Here is a 14145-nt window from a genome sequence, read left to right on the forward strand (position 1 = left end):
GGGACACTTTGGGGACATTTTAGGGACATTTTGGGGACATTTTGGGGATATTTTGGGGACATTTTGGGGACATTTTGGGGACACTTTTAGGGACATTTTGGGGACCTTGGGGACACTTTAGGGGACATTTTAGGGACATTTTTGGGACATTTTAGGGGACATTTTGAGGACATTTGGGGGACACTTTAAGGGACACTTTTAGGGACATTTGGGGACACTTTTAGGGACATTTTGGGGACATTTGGGGACATTTTAAGGGACATTTTAAGGACATTTTTAGGGACATTTTGGGGACATTTTGGGGACATTTTGGGGACATTTTGGGGACATTTTTAGGGACATTTTAGGGACATTTTTAGGGACTTTGGGGGCACTTTAAGGGACATTTTTAGGGACATTTTGGGGATATTTTGGGGACTTTGGGGACACTTTAGGGGACATTTTTGGGGGCACTTTTAGGGACATTTTTAGGGACAATTTGGGGACACTTTTAGGGACATTTTTAGGGACATTTTGGGGGCACTTTTGGGGACATTTTGGGGACTTTGGGGACACGGTAGGGGACATTTTTAGGGACATTTTGAGGACATTTTAGGGACACTTTTAGGGACATTTTGGGGGCGCTTTTGGGGACATTTTGAGGACATTTTGGTGACATTTTTAGGGACATTTTGGGGACATTTTGAGGACATTTGGGGAAAACTTTAAGGGACACTTTTGGGGACATTTTGGGGACACTTCAGGGGACATTTTTAGGGACATTTTAGGGACGTTTTTGGGGACATTCTTGGGGACACTTTTGGGGACATTTTGAGGACATTTAGGGACACTTTTAGGGACATTTTGGGGACACTTTTGGGGACATTTTTGGGACATTTAGGGACATTTTTAGGGACATTTTGGGGGCATTTTGAGGACATTTAGGGACACTTTTGAGGACATTTTGAGGACATTTTAGGGACATTTAGGGACACTTTTGGGGACACTGATGTCACCGCTCCCGGCCACCGCGCGACCCCCGGGGCTCTCCTGAGGCTCCAAGGCCACCCCTGGAAGGGGACACGGAAGCCCTGGTGTCCCCGTGCCTCAGTTTCCCCCACGGGCCACCACCAGCGCCACCAGCAGCGCCACCACCAGTGTCACCAGTGTCACCACCAGTGTCACCAGTGCCAGCAGTGCCAGGCGCGGCGCGTTAATGATTGACAGCCTCGCGCCACCCCCGGGTTGTCACACGGGGCCACCACCCCACCCCACCCCTCCCCCAATGTCCCCAACCCTCCCGGGGACCCCCAAAATCTGCCCCCCCCCCCCCCCACCCCCCCCGCGGGGTTTTGTCACCCCCACAAAATTCCCAGGGAGGGGAGAGGACGCGGGGGGGGAAAAATCCTAAAAATCCCCAAAAAGAGCCCCTAAAATCGCCCCGAACCGACCCGAAAATCCGCATAAAATCCCCCCAAACTGACCCTAAAATCCCCCTAAAATCCCCCCAAAATAGACCCTAAAATCCCCCCCAAACCGACCCGAAAATCCGCATAAAATCCCTTCAAAATTCCCCCAAACCGACCCTAAAATTCCCCTAAAATCCCTTCAAAATTCCCCCAAACCGACCCTAAAATCCTCCTAAAATCCCCCCAAAATTCCCCCCAAACCGACCCTAAAATCCCCCAAAATTCCCCCCAAAACCGACCCTAAAATCCCCCCGAACCGACCCGAAAATCCTCATAAAATCCCTTCAAAATTCCCCCAAACCGACCCTAAAATCCCCCTCAAATCGCCTCAAAATTCCCCCCAAACCGACCCTAAAATCCCCCTAAAAACCGACCCTAAAATCCCTTCAAAATTTCCCCAAAACCGACCCGAACTACCCCCAAAACCGCCCTAAAATCCCCCTAAAATCGCCCCGAACCGACCCGAAAATCCCCCTAAAATCGCTCCAAACCGACCCTAAAATCCCCCCAAACTGTCCCCAAATCTCCCCAAAACCGCCCTAAAACTCTCCTAAAATCCCCCAATCCCCCTGAACTCCCCCCAAACCCCCAAACTTCCCCTGAACTCCCCCAAAACCGCCCCAAAACCCCCCGAAATTCACCCAAATCCCCCCCAAACCCCCCTAAACCATCCCAAAATCCCCCCCAAAGCCCCCGAAATTCACCCAAATCCCCCCCAAACCCCCCTAAACCACCCCAAAATCCCCCAAAATCCCCCCAGACCCCCCCAGGCCGAGCAGAGAGCGACGCTTCCAGTTCAGGCTCCTTTAATTTGCGCCTCAGCCCCCCCAAAACCCCCCCAAAACCCCCCCAAAATCCCCCAAAATCCCCCCAAAACCCCCCGCGACCCCTCCCCACAGCGCGGGGGGAGCAGAACCGGGCCTGGGGGGGGGGTCCGGGATTTTGGGGAGGGGTCTTGACCCCCCCGGAGGGGTGGGGGATGGGCTCAGTATTGCATCCAGGGCTGACCCCCCCCCCATTTCACAGCTGGGGGAAACTGAGGCACAGAGAGGTGACGGTGACATCGCCAAGGTCACTTTGGGGGGGGCAGAGGAATGGAGAGACCCCTCCCCAAAAATAAAATATGAAATAAATCCCCCCCCCCAACACCATTTTGGGGGTCACCACGGGGGTCTCCCCCCTCCTCTCTGAACCCCAGCCCCAAATTTTAGCCGCCCCCCCCCCAAAATTCTGCTTTGTCCCCTCTGTCCCCTCCCCTCTCCCAAACCCCCTCCCCAAAATTAAAAAGCGCTCCTGGAGGCCCCCACCGAGGGGATTTGGGGGGATTTTGGGGGGTCCCGGGGGGATTTTGGGGGGTCCCGGGGGGATTTTGGGGGGTCCCGGGGGGGATTTTGGGGGGGTCGAGCACAGTGAAGGCAGGAAGTTTATACAGAGCTTTCCAGAACGAAGCTACTGGGAACGGCCACACGATGGCCAGACATAAACGGGGACCCCCCCCTCTCCCCGGGACCCCCCCCCTGCACCCCAAAACCGCGCCGAGGGGTGGGGGGGGCACCGAGGGGGCCGTGACCCCAAAACTGAACCCCAAAATTGCGTCATGGGGGGTACAAAGGGGCTGTGACCCCAAAACTGAACCCCAAAACCACATCATGGGGGGTACAAAGGGGGTTCTGACCCCAAAACTGAACCCCAAAACCGCGTCATGGGGGTACAAAGGGGGTTGTGACCCCCCCTGCACCCCAAAACTGCGTCCCGGGGGGCACCGAGGGGGCTGTGACCCCAAAACCGCGTCATGGGGGGGTACAAAGGGGGCTGTGACCCCAAAACCGCGTCATGGGGGGGTACAAAGGGGCTGTGACCCCAAAACTGAACCCCAAAATCGCGTCATGTGGGGTACAAAGGGGCTGTGACCCCAAAACCGCGTCCCGGGGGGGTACAAAGGGGTCTGTGCCCCCCCCTGCACCCCAAAACCGCCGTCCCGGGGGGCACCGAGGGGGCTGTGACCCCAAAACCGCGTCATGGGGGGGTACAAAGGGGCTGTGACCCCAAAACCGAACCCCAAAATCGCGTCATGGGGGTACAAAGGGGTTGTGACCCCAAAACCGCGTCATGGGGGGGGTACAAAGGGGTCTATGCCCCCCCCCTGCACCCCAAAACCGCCGTCCCGGGGGGCACCGAGGGGGCTGTGACCCCAAAATCGCGTCTCGGGGGGGTACAAAGGGGTCTGTGCCCCCCCCCGCACCCCAAAACCGCCGTCCCGGGGGGCACAAAGATATTTGTGACCCCAAAACCGCGTCCCGGGGCGTGGGGGGGGCACAAAGGGGTCTGGGGGTGTCCCCAAGCCCCCCCCCCCCCCATTATGCGGAGTCCAAAGTGTCGGGGGGGTGACAGAGGGGGACATTGGGGTGTCCCCAATGTCCGGAGGGGACACGGAAGGGGACAGAGGTGACCCCCAAGTGTCCCCCGGGCCCCCCCGCCCCATTTCCCGCAGTCCAAGGGGTGACAGGTGACAGGAGGTGACAAGAGGTGACACGGGGGTGACACGGGGGTGACCCGGGGGTGACACGGGGGTGTCCCCAGCGCCCCTGAGCTGCTGTTGGAGGTGACAGGAGGTGACACGGGGGTGTCCCCACGACCCCCCCGGCACCCCTGAGCCACTGTCCGAGGTGACCCGAGGTGACCGGAGGTGACCGGAGGTGACAGGAGGTGACACGGGGGTGTCCCCCTCTTCAGCCGCTCTCCGAGGTGACACAGGGGTGACACGGGGGTGTCCCCACGACCCCTCAGCCGCTGTCCGAGGTGACAGAAGGTGACAAGAGGTGACACGGGGGTGTCCCTATCGCCCCTCAGCCGCTCTCCGAGGTGACAGGAGGTGACAGGAGGTGACAGGAGGTGACCCCCGTGTCCCCCCCGCTCAGCCGCTCTCCGAGGTGTCCCGGGGGTGTCCCGGGGGTGTCCCCACGACCCCTCAGCCGCTCTCCGAGGTGACAGGAGGTGACAGGAGGTGACCCCCATGTCCCCCCTCCTCATCCACTGTCCGAGGTGACCGGAGGTGACCAGAGGTGACAGGAGGTGACCCGAGGTGACCGGAGGTGACAGAAGGTGACCCCCATGTCCCCCCCTCCTCATCCACTGTCCGAGGTGACCCGAGGTGACCGGAGGTGACCGGAGGTGACAGGAGGTGACCCCCATGTCCCCCCCTCCTCATCCACTGTCCGAGGTGACAGGAGGTGACAGGAGGTGACAGAAGGTGACCCCCATGTCCCCCCCTCCTCATCCACTGTCCGAGGTGACCCGAGGTGACCGGAGGTGACCGGAGGTGACAGGAGGTGACCCCCATGTCCCCCCCTCCTCATCCACTGTCCGAGGCGGGCCGGGGGCTGTCGGGGCCGGTTCGGGGGGGGTCTCTGCGGGGCGTGCAGGGGGCGGTGGCCGAGCAGAGCCGGGGGGGCCACGGCCCGAGCAGCTCCCCCCGCTGCTGCTCGCCCAGCCGGGGCTGCTGCTCGCCCAGCCGGGGCTGCTGCTCGCCCCCCCGGTGCTGCTGCTGCTGCTCGCCACCCCGAGGCTGCTGGTGGCCCAGGGCTTGGCTCACTAGCCCCGGCAGGGCCAGCAGGCTCAGCCCCAGCGCCTCCAGCTTCCCCTCCAGAGCCCCCAGGCGCTTCTCCAGCTCCTCGTGCCGCTCCTGCAGCTCCGACACCATCTCGTACATCACACCCTGGGTCTGGGGGCACCGGGAATGGGGGGAACGGGGGGATTTGGGGTGGGGGTCATGGGGGAGGTGAACGGGGTTGGATTTGGGGTGGGATTTGGGGTGGGGGTCACGGGGGAGGGAGGTGAATGGGGGGGATTTGGGGTGGGATTTGGGGTGGGGGTCAGAGTCAGGTGAATGGGGCGAGATTTGGGGTGGGGGTCATGGGGGAGTGAGAGTGAGGTAAATGGGGGTGGGATTTGGGGGTAGGGGTCGGGGGGAGGGAGGTGAATGGGGGGGATTTGGGGTGGGGGTCAGAGTCAGGTGAATGGGGGGGGATTTGGGGTGGGGGTCAGGGGGGAGGTGAATGGGGGGGATTTGGGGTGGGATTTGGGGTGGGGGTCAGAGTCAGGTGAATGGGGGGGATTTGGGGTGGGGGTCAGGGGTTTGGGTTGGTCGGAGGGGGTAAATGGGGGTGGGATTTGGGGTGGGGGTCACGGGGGAGGTGAATGAGGGGGATTTGGGGTGGGATTTGGGGTGGGGGTCAGGGGTTTGGGTTGGTGGGAGGGGGTCACGGGGGTGGGATTTGGGGTTGGTGGGAGGGGGGTAAATGGGGGTGGGATTTGGGGTGTGGGTTACGGGGGAGTGAGATGAATGGGGGTGGGATTTGGGGTTGGATTTGGGGTGGGGGTCAGAGTCAGGTGAATGGGGGGGATTTGGGGTGGGGGTCCCGGGGGAGGTGAACGGGGGGGATTTGGGGTGGGGGTCAGGGGTTTGGGTTGGTCGGAGGGGGTCAGGGGGGTGGGATTTGGGGTTGGTGGGAGGGGGGTAAATGGGGTTGGGATTTGGGGTGGGGGTTACGGGGAAGTGAGATGAATGGGGGTGGGATTTGGGGTGGGATTTGGGGTGGGATTTGGGGTGGGGGTCACGGGGGAGGTGAATGGGGAGGATTTGGGGTGGGATTTGGGGTGGGGGTCAGGGGGCAGTGCGGTGAATGGGGGCGAGATTTGGGGTGGGGGTCAGGGATTTGGGTGAGGTGAATGGGGGTGGGATTTGGGGTTGGATTTGGGGTGGGGGTCAGGGGTTTGGGTTGGTGGGAGGGGGTAAATGGGGGGGATTTAGGGTGGGGGTCAGAGTGAGGTGAATGGGGGGGATTTGGGGTGGGGGTCAGGGGTTTGGGTGAGGTGAATGGGGGGGATTTGGGGTGGGGGTCACGGGGGAGGTGAATGGGGGGGATTTGGGGTGGGATTTGGGGTGGGGGTCAGGGGTTTGGGTTGGTGGGAGGGGGGTAAATGGGGGTGGAAGGTGGAAAAGTGAGCCCTGAAAGGGGGAAATACACCCCAAAAGGGGAAATACACCCCAAAAGGGGAAATACACCCCAAAAGGGGAAATACACCCCTAAAGGGGAAATACACCCCCAAAAAGGGAAAAATCCATCCCAAAGGAGAAAATAATCCATCCCAAAAGGGAAAAAATCCACCCCAAAAGGAAAAAATCCATCCCGAAGGAGAAAATAATCCACCCCAAAACCGAAAAAATCCACCCCAAAAGCAAAACAATCCCCCCAAAACCCCAAAAATCCCCCCAGGACAAGCAGAGAGCGACACACCCAGTTCAGGCTCTTTCAATTTGACCCCAGCCCCCCCAAAACCCCCAAAAAAACCCCAAAAAACCCCCAAAAAACCCCCAAACCCCCCCTGCATAGGAAGGGCTCCGTGTCCAGGCTCACCTTGGCCAGGTCCACCAAGGTGTTGGCCTGGTCGTTGAGTTTGCGCTGCTCCATCTTCACACTCCTCAGCCTGAGGGGACACCAGAGGCCTTGGGGACACTGCCAGCGTCGCTGTCACCCCCCCAGGAGCGCTGTCACCCCCCCAGGAGCGCTGCCACCCCCGCCGCCCCCTCCCCAAAACGCCGCCCTGCCCCAAAGGTGCAGCCCCTCCCTGCCAGCGCAGCCTCCCCACCCCAAAGCGGCCCCAAATTTTGGGGTGGGGAGGGTTGGCGTGGGGGTCACGGGGAGTTTTGGGGTGTCCCCCACCCCACCCCACCCCAAAATTTGGCGGCTGAGCCCATGCGAAGCTGGGGGGGGGAGGGAGGGGGGGGCACTTACTTCTGAGCTCTGCGGGGACGGGGAGCAACAGAGACAAAACAAAGGGTTAATTCCGAGGGGACAGCGGAGCAGCGTCACCACCCCCCGCCCAAAGGGACCCCAAAAGGGACTCCAAAGGGACCCCAAAAGGGACCCCAAAGGGACCCCAAAAGGGACCCCAAAAGAGACCCCAAAGGGACCCAAAAGGGACCCCAAAGGGACCCCAAAGGGACCCCAAATGGACCCCAAAGGGACCCCAAAAGGGACCCCAAAAGGGAACCTAAAAGGACCCCAAAGGGACTCCAAAAGGACCCCAAAGGGACCCCAAAGGGACTCCAAAGGGACCCCAAAGGGACCCCAAAAGGACCCCAAAAGGGACCTCAAAGGGACCCCAAAGGGACCCCAAAAGGGACCCCAAAAGGGACCCCAAAGGGAACCCAAAAGGACCCCAAAGGGACCCCAAAAGGGACCCCAAGGGGACCCCAAAAGGACCCCAAAAGGACCCCAAAGGGACCCCAAAGGGACCCCAAAGGGACCCAAAAGGGACCCCAAAAGGACCCCAAAGGGACCCCAAAGGGACCCCAAAAGGGACCCAAAAGGGACCCCAAAAGGGACCCCAAAGGGAACCCAAAAGGGACCCCAAAAGGACCCCAAAGGGACCCCAAAAGGGACCCCAAAAGGGACCCCAAAAGGGACCCCAAAGGGACCCCAAAGGGACCCCAAAAGGGACCCCAAAGGGACCCCAAAGGGACCCCAAAAGGGACCCCAAAGGGACCCCAAAGGGACCCCAAAAGGACCCCAAAGGGACCCCAAGGGGACCCCCCTGTCCCGGCCAGGCCACTCCCCGCGCCCCCACCCCGGTCACAGCCCCAGGGGTCCCCCCGTGGACGAGGGACATGGGGACGGACACTGGGGACAGCTGGGGACACCCCGGGGGGACAGGGGGTGACATGGGAGGGGACAGGGACAGGGAGGGGACAGGAACAGGGACAGGGACAGGGACAGGGACAGGGAGGGGACAGGGACAGGGATGGGACAGGGATGGGACAGGGATGGGGACAAGAACGGGGTTGAGGACAAGGACAGGGGGAATGAGGGACAGGGGACAAGAATGGGGACAAGAGCAGGGGACAACGATGGGACAAGGATGGGGACAAGAACAGGGGACAAGAATGTGGACAAGAACAGGGGGACAAGGATGGGGACAAGGATGGGGAAGAGGTTGGGGACAAGAACAAGGGACAAAAACAGGGGACAAGGATGGGGACAAGAATGGTGACAAGAATGGTGACAAGAACAGGGGGACAAGGACAGGGGACAAGGATGGGGACAAGAACAAGGGACAAGAACAGGGGACAAGAACAGGGGGACAAGGATGGGGACAAGGATGGGACAAGGACACCAAGACCCTCAGACGAGCCCAGCAGAGACACCCCGGGGGCCACCAAACACCCCCCGAGGGCCACCAAACACCCCCCGAGGGGCCACCAAACACCCCCAGCGGGCCACCACAGCTGTCACCCACCCGGGAGGTGACACCCCCCGCGCTGAGGGGACAGGGAGGTGGCAGTGGGCCAAGGAAGCAGGAAAAGCGGTGGCACTTACTGATGGATGGCTTGGAGGAACTTACGCTGGTGGGTCCGAACTTTGGCGTGGTCGATCTTCTTCACCAGCTTGGTGTGTTTGTAGATCAGCCACGTTTCCCTGAGCACGTTGGCAGCGGCGTTTTTCACCTGCAATCCCCCAAAAATCCCGGGAATCCCCCGTCGGAATGGGGTTTTCCCAAGGTTTTTCCCAGTTTTCAGGGGGTTTGTCCCATTTTTTCCCCATTTTTAATGGGGTTTTTCCCATTTTTAATGGGGTTTTTCCCAGTTTTAGTTGGGTTTTCCCACTTTTAATTGGGTTTTTCCCAATTTTAATGGGATTTTCCCAAGGTTTTTTCCCAGTTTTCAGGGGGGCTGTCCAATTTTTTCCCCATTTTTAATGGGTTTTCCCCATTTTTAATGGAGTTTCTCCCATTTTTAATGGAGTTTTTCCCATTTTTAATGGATTTTCTCCCAGTTTTAATTGGGTTTTCCCCAGTTTGAGTTGGGTTTTTCACAGATTTAATGAAGTTTTTCCCAATTTTAATGGGGTTTTCCCAAGTTTTTCCCCAGTTTTGAGGGGGTTTGTCCCATTTTTTCCCCAATTTTTAATGGAGTTTTCCCAGTTTTAATTGGGTTTTTCCCAGTTTTAGTTGGGTTTTTCCCAGTTTTAGTTGGGTTTTTCCCAGTTTTAATGGAGTTTTTCCCAATTTTAATGGAGTTTTCCCAAGGTTTTTCCCAGTTTTCAGGGGGCTGTCCCATTTTTTCCCCAGTTTTAATGGTTTTTTTCCCAATTTTAATGGGGTTTTTCCCAAGGTTTTTCCCAGTTTTGAGGGGGGTTGTCCCATTTTTTCCCCAATTTTTAATGGAGTTTTTCCCATTTTTAATTGGATTTTTCCAGTTTTAATTGGGTTTTTCCAGTTTTAATTGTGTTTTTCCCAGTTTTAATTGGGTTTTTCCCAGTTTTAGTTGGGTTTTTCCCAGTTTTAATGGAGTTTTTCCCAGTTTTAGTTGGGTTTTTCCCAGTTTTAATGGGGTTTTTCCAGTTTTAATTGGGTTTTTCCCACTTTTAATGGTTTTTTTCCCAGTTTTAATGGGATTTTCCCAAGGTTTTTCACAGTTTTCAGGGGGGTTGTCCCATTTTTTCCCCATTTTTAATGGTTTTTTTCCTAGTTTTAGTTGGGTTTTTCCCACTTTTAATTGGGTTTTTCCCAGTTTTAGTTGTTTTTTTCCCAATTTTAATGGGGTTTTCCCAAGGTTTTTCCCAGTTTTCAGGGGGTTGTCCCATTTTTTCCCCAGTTTTAATGGAGTTTTTCCCAGTTTTAGTTGGGTTTTTCCAGTTTTAGCTGAGTTATTCCCAGTTTTAATTGGGTTTTCCCATTTTTAATGGAGTTTCTCCCAATTTTAATGGAGTTTTTCCCAGTTTTAATTGGGTTTTTCCCAATTTTAATGGGGTTTTCCCAAGTTTTTCCCCAGTTTTGAGGGGGTTTGTCCCATTTTTTCCCCAATTTTTAATGGAGTTTTCCCAGTTTTAGTTGGGTTTTTTCCAGTTTTAATGGAGTTTTTCCAGTTTTAGTTGGGTTTTTCACAGATTTAATGGAGTCTTTCCCATTTTTAATGGAGTTTTTCCCAGTTCTAATTGGGTTTTTCCCAGTTTTAATTGTTTTTTTCCCAGTTTTAATTGGGTTTTTCAAGTTTTTCCCAGTTTTCAGGAGGTTTGTCCCATTTTTTCCCCATTTTTACTGGAGTTTTTCCCATTTTTAATTGGGTTTTCCCATTTTGAATGGAGTTTCTCCCAATTTTAATGGAGTTTTTCCCAGTTTTAATTGGGTTTTTCCCAATTTTAATGGATTTTCCCAGGTTTTTTTTCCCAGTTTTCAGGGGGTTTGTCCCATTTTTTTCCCATTTTTAATGGGGTTTTCCCCAGTTTTAGTTGGGTTTTTCACAGATTTAATGGAGTTTTTCCCACTTTTAATGGGGTTTTCCCAAGGTTTTTCCCAGTTTTCAGGGGGGTTGTCCCATTTTTTCCCCATTTTTAATGGTTTTTTTCCCAGTTTTAATTGGGTTTTCCCATTTTTAATGAAGTTTCTCCCAATTTTAATGGAGTTTTTCCCAGTTTTAATTGGGTTTTCCCCAGTTTGAGTTGGGTTTTTCACAGATTTAATGAAGTTTTTCCCAATTTTAATGGGGTTTTCCCAAGTTTTTCCCCAGTTTTGAGGGGGTTTGTCCCATTTTTTCCCCAATTTTTAATGGAGTTTTCCCAGTTTTAATTGGGTTTTTCCCAGTTTTAGTTGGGTTTTTCCCAGTTTTAGTTGGGTTTTTCCCAGTTTTAGTTGGGTTTTTCCCAGTTTTAATGGAGTTTTTCCCAATTTTAATGGAGTTTTCCCAAGGTTTTTCCCAGTTTTCAGGGGGTTTGTCCCATTTTTTCCCCATTTTTAATGTTTTTTTTCCCAATTTTAATGGGATTTTCCCAATTTTTTTCACAGTTTTCAGGGGGGTTGTCCCATTTTTTCCCCATTTTTAATGGAGTTTTTCACAGTTCTAATGGATTTTCCCCCAGTTTTAATTGGGTTTTCCCCAGTTTTAATTGGGTTTTTCACAGATTTAATGAAGTTTTTCCCAATTTTTAATGGGGTTTTTCCCAGTTTTAGTTGGGTTTTTCCCATTTTCCACGAGATTTTCCCCATTTTCCTGCTCCTCACCCGCTTGGTGAGCTGCGTGTCCATCATGAAGTTGTGGACGTGTTTCTCGGCTTTGGTCAGCTCCAGTTTCCTGGCCACCACGGCCACCACCAGCGCGGTGCAGCCGGCGCCCTGCGGGGACAGCGGGGACACCTTCGCTCCCTTCATTTGCATCTCATCTGCATCTCATTTGCATCTCATTTGCATCTCATTTGCATATTTATTAAATTGGGGTGAACAAAATAACCCAGCCCAGGAAATTCCCAGATTCTCTCTCAGTCTGAAAATTAAAATAATTCCTTTTTTCCCCACGCAATGCTTGGTGAGTGGCGCTGGTTTATTCCTAAAATTAATTCATATTCTGCTTTTTTTAATTATAAATTGACCAATTAATTAATATTCTGCTTTTTAAATTATAAATTGGCCAATTAATTAATATTTTTATTTTTTATTTAATTATAAATTGGCCAATTAATTCATATTCTTATTTTTTTATTTAATTATAAATTGACCAATTAATTCATATTCTGCTTTTTTATTTAATTATAAATTGACCGATTAATTCATATTCTGCTTTTTTTAATTATAAATTGACCAATTAATTCATATTCTGCTTTTTTAAAAAAATTATTAATTGACCAATTAATTAATATTCTGATTTTTTTATTATAAATTGACCAATTAATTCATATTCTGATTTTTTAATTATAAATTGGCCAATTAATTAATATTCTTTTTTTTTCATTATAAATTGACCAATTAATTCATATTCTGTTTTTTTTAATTATAAATTGACCAATTAATTAATATTCTGCTTTTTTAATTATAAATTGGCCAATTAATTCATATTCTGCTTTTTTTATTTAATTATAAATTGACCAATGTCCTGAGGTGACTTGGTCCTTGGTGTCACCCCAGGACACCAATTAATTAATATTCTGGGTTTTTTTTAATTAAAAATTGACCAATTAATTCATATTCTGTTTTTTTTTTAATTATAAATTGACCAGGAACAGGAAATGTGTCCCCTCATGGTGTCCCCACACTGTCCCCTCATGGTGTCCCCAAACCAATGTCCCCTCATGGTGTCCCCACACTGTCCCCTCACGCTGTCCCCTCACACTGTCCCCTCATGGTGTCCCCAAACCAATGTCCCCACCCCAATGTCCCCTCACCAATGTCCCCTCACCGATGTCCCCTCGTGGTGTCCCTGTGCCTGTGCCCATGCAGTGTCCCCACACCGTGTCCCCTCACACTGTCCCCTCGCAGTGTCCCCTCACGGTGTCCCCACACCGATGTCCCCATAGCAATGTCCCCATGTTGTGTCCCCACACTGATGTCCCCTCACGCTGTCCCCTCACGCTGTCCCCACACCGATGTCCCCTCATGGTGTCCCTGTGCCTGTGCCCATGCAGTGTCCCCACACCGTGTCCCCTCACGGTGTCCCCACACTGATGTCCCCTCACACTGATGTCCCCACCCCAATGTCCCCTCACAGTGTCCCCTCATGGTGTCCCCACACCGATGTCCCCCCGCGGTGTCCCCATGCTGTCCCCACCCTGTCCCCACCCTGTCCCCACACTGTCCCACGCTGTCCCCACGCTGTCCCCATGCTGTCCCCACTCTGTCCCCACTCTGTCCCCACGGTGTCCCCACGGTGTCCCCACGCTCACCATGATGCCGGTGAGCAGGCACACGCCCTTGCCGCAGTAGGTGTGTGGCACCATGTCCCCTCACGGTGTCCCCACACCAATGTCCCCCCTCACCCTGTCCCCCCATGGTGTCCCCGTGGTGTCCCCGTGGTGTCCCCACGCTGTCCCCACGCTCACCATGATGCCGGTGAGCAGGCACACGCCCTTGCCGCAGTAGGTGTGTGGCACCATGTCCCCTCACGGTGTCCCCACACCGATGTCCCCCCTCACACTGTCCCCCCGTGGTGTCCCCGTGGTGTCCCCACGCTGTCCCCACGCTGTCCCCACGCTGTCCCCACGCTCACCATGATGCCGGTGAGCAGGCACACGCCCTTGCCGCAGTAGGTGTGTGGCACCATGTCCCCGTAGCCGATGGACAGGAAGGTGATGGAGATCAGCCACATGGCCCCCAGGAAGTTGCTGGTCACCTCCTGCTTGTCGTGGTACCTGCGGGGGCGGTGGCACCGGCGTCACCCGTGTCACCGCTGTCACCGCTGTCACCGCCGCTGCTCAATTCCCGCCCCTCCCTGTGCCCGTGGCGGTGGATTCGGGGCGTTGTCCCCAAGCTGGGATTGGGGACACCATGGGGACGTCCCCATGGCCAGGCTGTGTCCCGTGGGGAACGGGGTTGGGGGACAATGAGGGGACAGGCACGGAGGTGGCACCGCTGTCCCCAGAAGCGCAGGACATCAATGTCACCCCAAATCCACCAAGATGGAATTGGGGACACCACAGGGATGTCCCCATGGCCAGGGACAATGAGGGGACAGGCACGGAGGTGGCACCGCTGTCCCCAAAAGCACAGGACATCGATGTCACCCCAAATCCACCAAGCTGGAACTGGGGACACCACGGGGACGTCCCCATGGCCAGGGACAATGAGGGGACAGACATGGAGGTGGCACCGCTGTCCCCAAAGGACACCGATGTCACCACCATCATTGATCCTCCCCCACCATGGTGGATTT

At 54.4% G+C, this 14145-nt stretch overlaps 1 protein-coding gene and 1 long non-coding RNA gene across 14 annotated transcripts in view; one reads left to right on the forward strand and one right to left on the reverse strand.

Moving 5' to 3' along the window:
* The first annotated feature begins 3308 nt into the window (after positions 1–3308).
* LOC131589471 (uncharacterized) lies at positions 3309–4892 on the forward strand. 9 transcript variants are annotated; one of them, XR_009279742.1, is made up of 4 exons: positions 3309–3535; positions 3669–3974; positions 4051–4698; positions 4748–4832. It is a non-coding gene; the product is annotated as an uncharacterized LOC131589471 (long non-coding RNA). The 9 variants fall into 9 exon arrangements; XR_009279744.1 differs by lacking the exon at positions 3309–3535 and having other exon boundaries at positions 3958–3974; positions 4051–4452; positions 4541–4698; XR_009279745.1 differs by having other exon boundaries at positions 3309–4060; positions 4145–4698.
* Positions 4801–14145, reverse strand: part of KCNN1 (potassium calcium-activated channel subfamily N member 1) — a 36812-nt gene continuing 27467 nt past the window's right edge. For 4 of the 5 annotated variants that reach the window (XM_058858894.1, XM_058858895.1, XM_058858896.1 and 1 more), the window contains 5 exons: positions 13483–13624; positions 11508–11618; positions 8828–8955; positions 6866–6935; positions 4801–5169 (listed from right to left, as the gene is read on the reverse strand). In XM_058858894.1, coding sequence (XP_058714877.1) covers positions 4801–5169; positions 6866–6935; positions 8828–8955; positions 11508–11618; positions 13483–13624 — 820 coding nt within the window. The remainder of the gene's footprint in view (positions 5170–6865; positions 6936–8827; positions 8956–11507; positions 11619–13482; positions 13625–14145) is intronic. The other variant, XM_058858893.1, reaches the window with a different exon arrangement.

The sequence above is a fragment of the Poecile atricapillus genome, chromosome 28 (assembly GCF_030490865.1).
Source record: "Poecile atricapillus isolate bPoeAtr1 chromosome 28, bPoeAtr1.hap1, whole genome shotgun sequence".
Lineage (NCBI taxonomy): Eukaryota > Metazoa > Chordata > Aves > Passeriformes > Paridae > Poecile > Poecile atricapillus.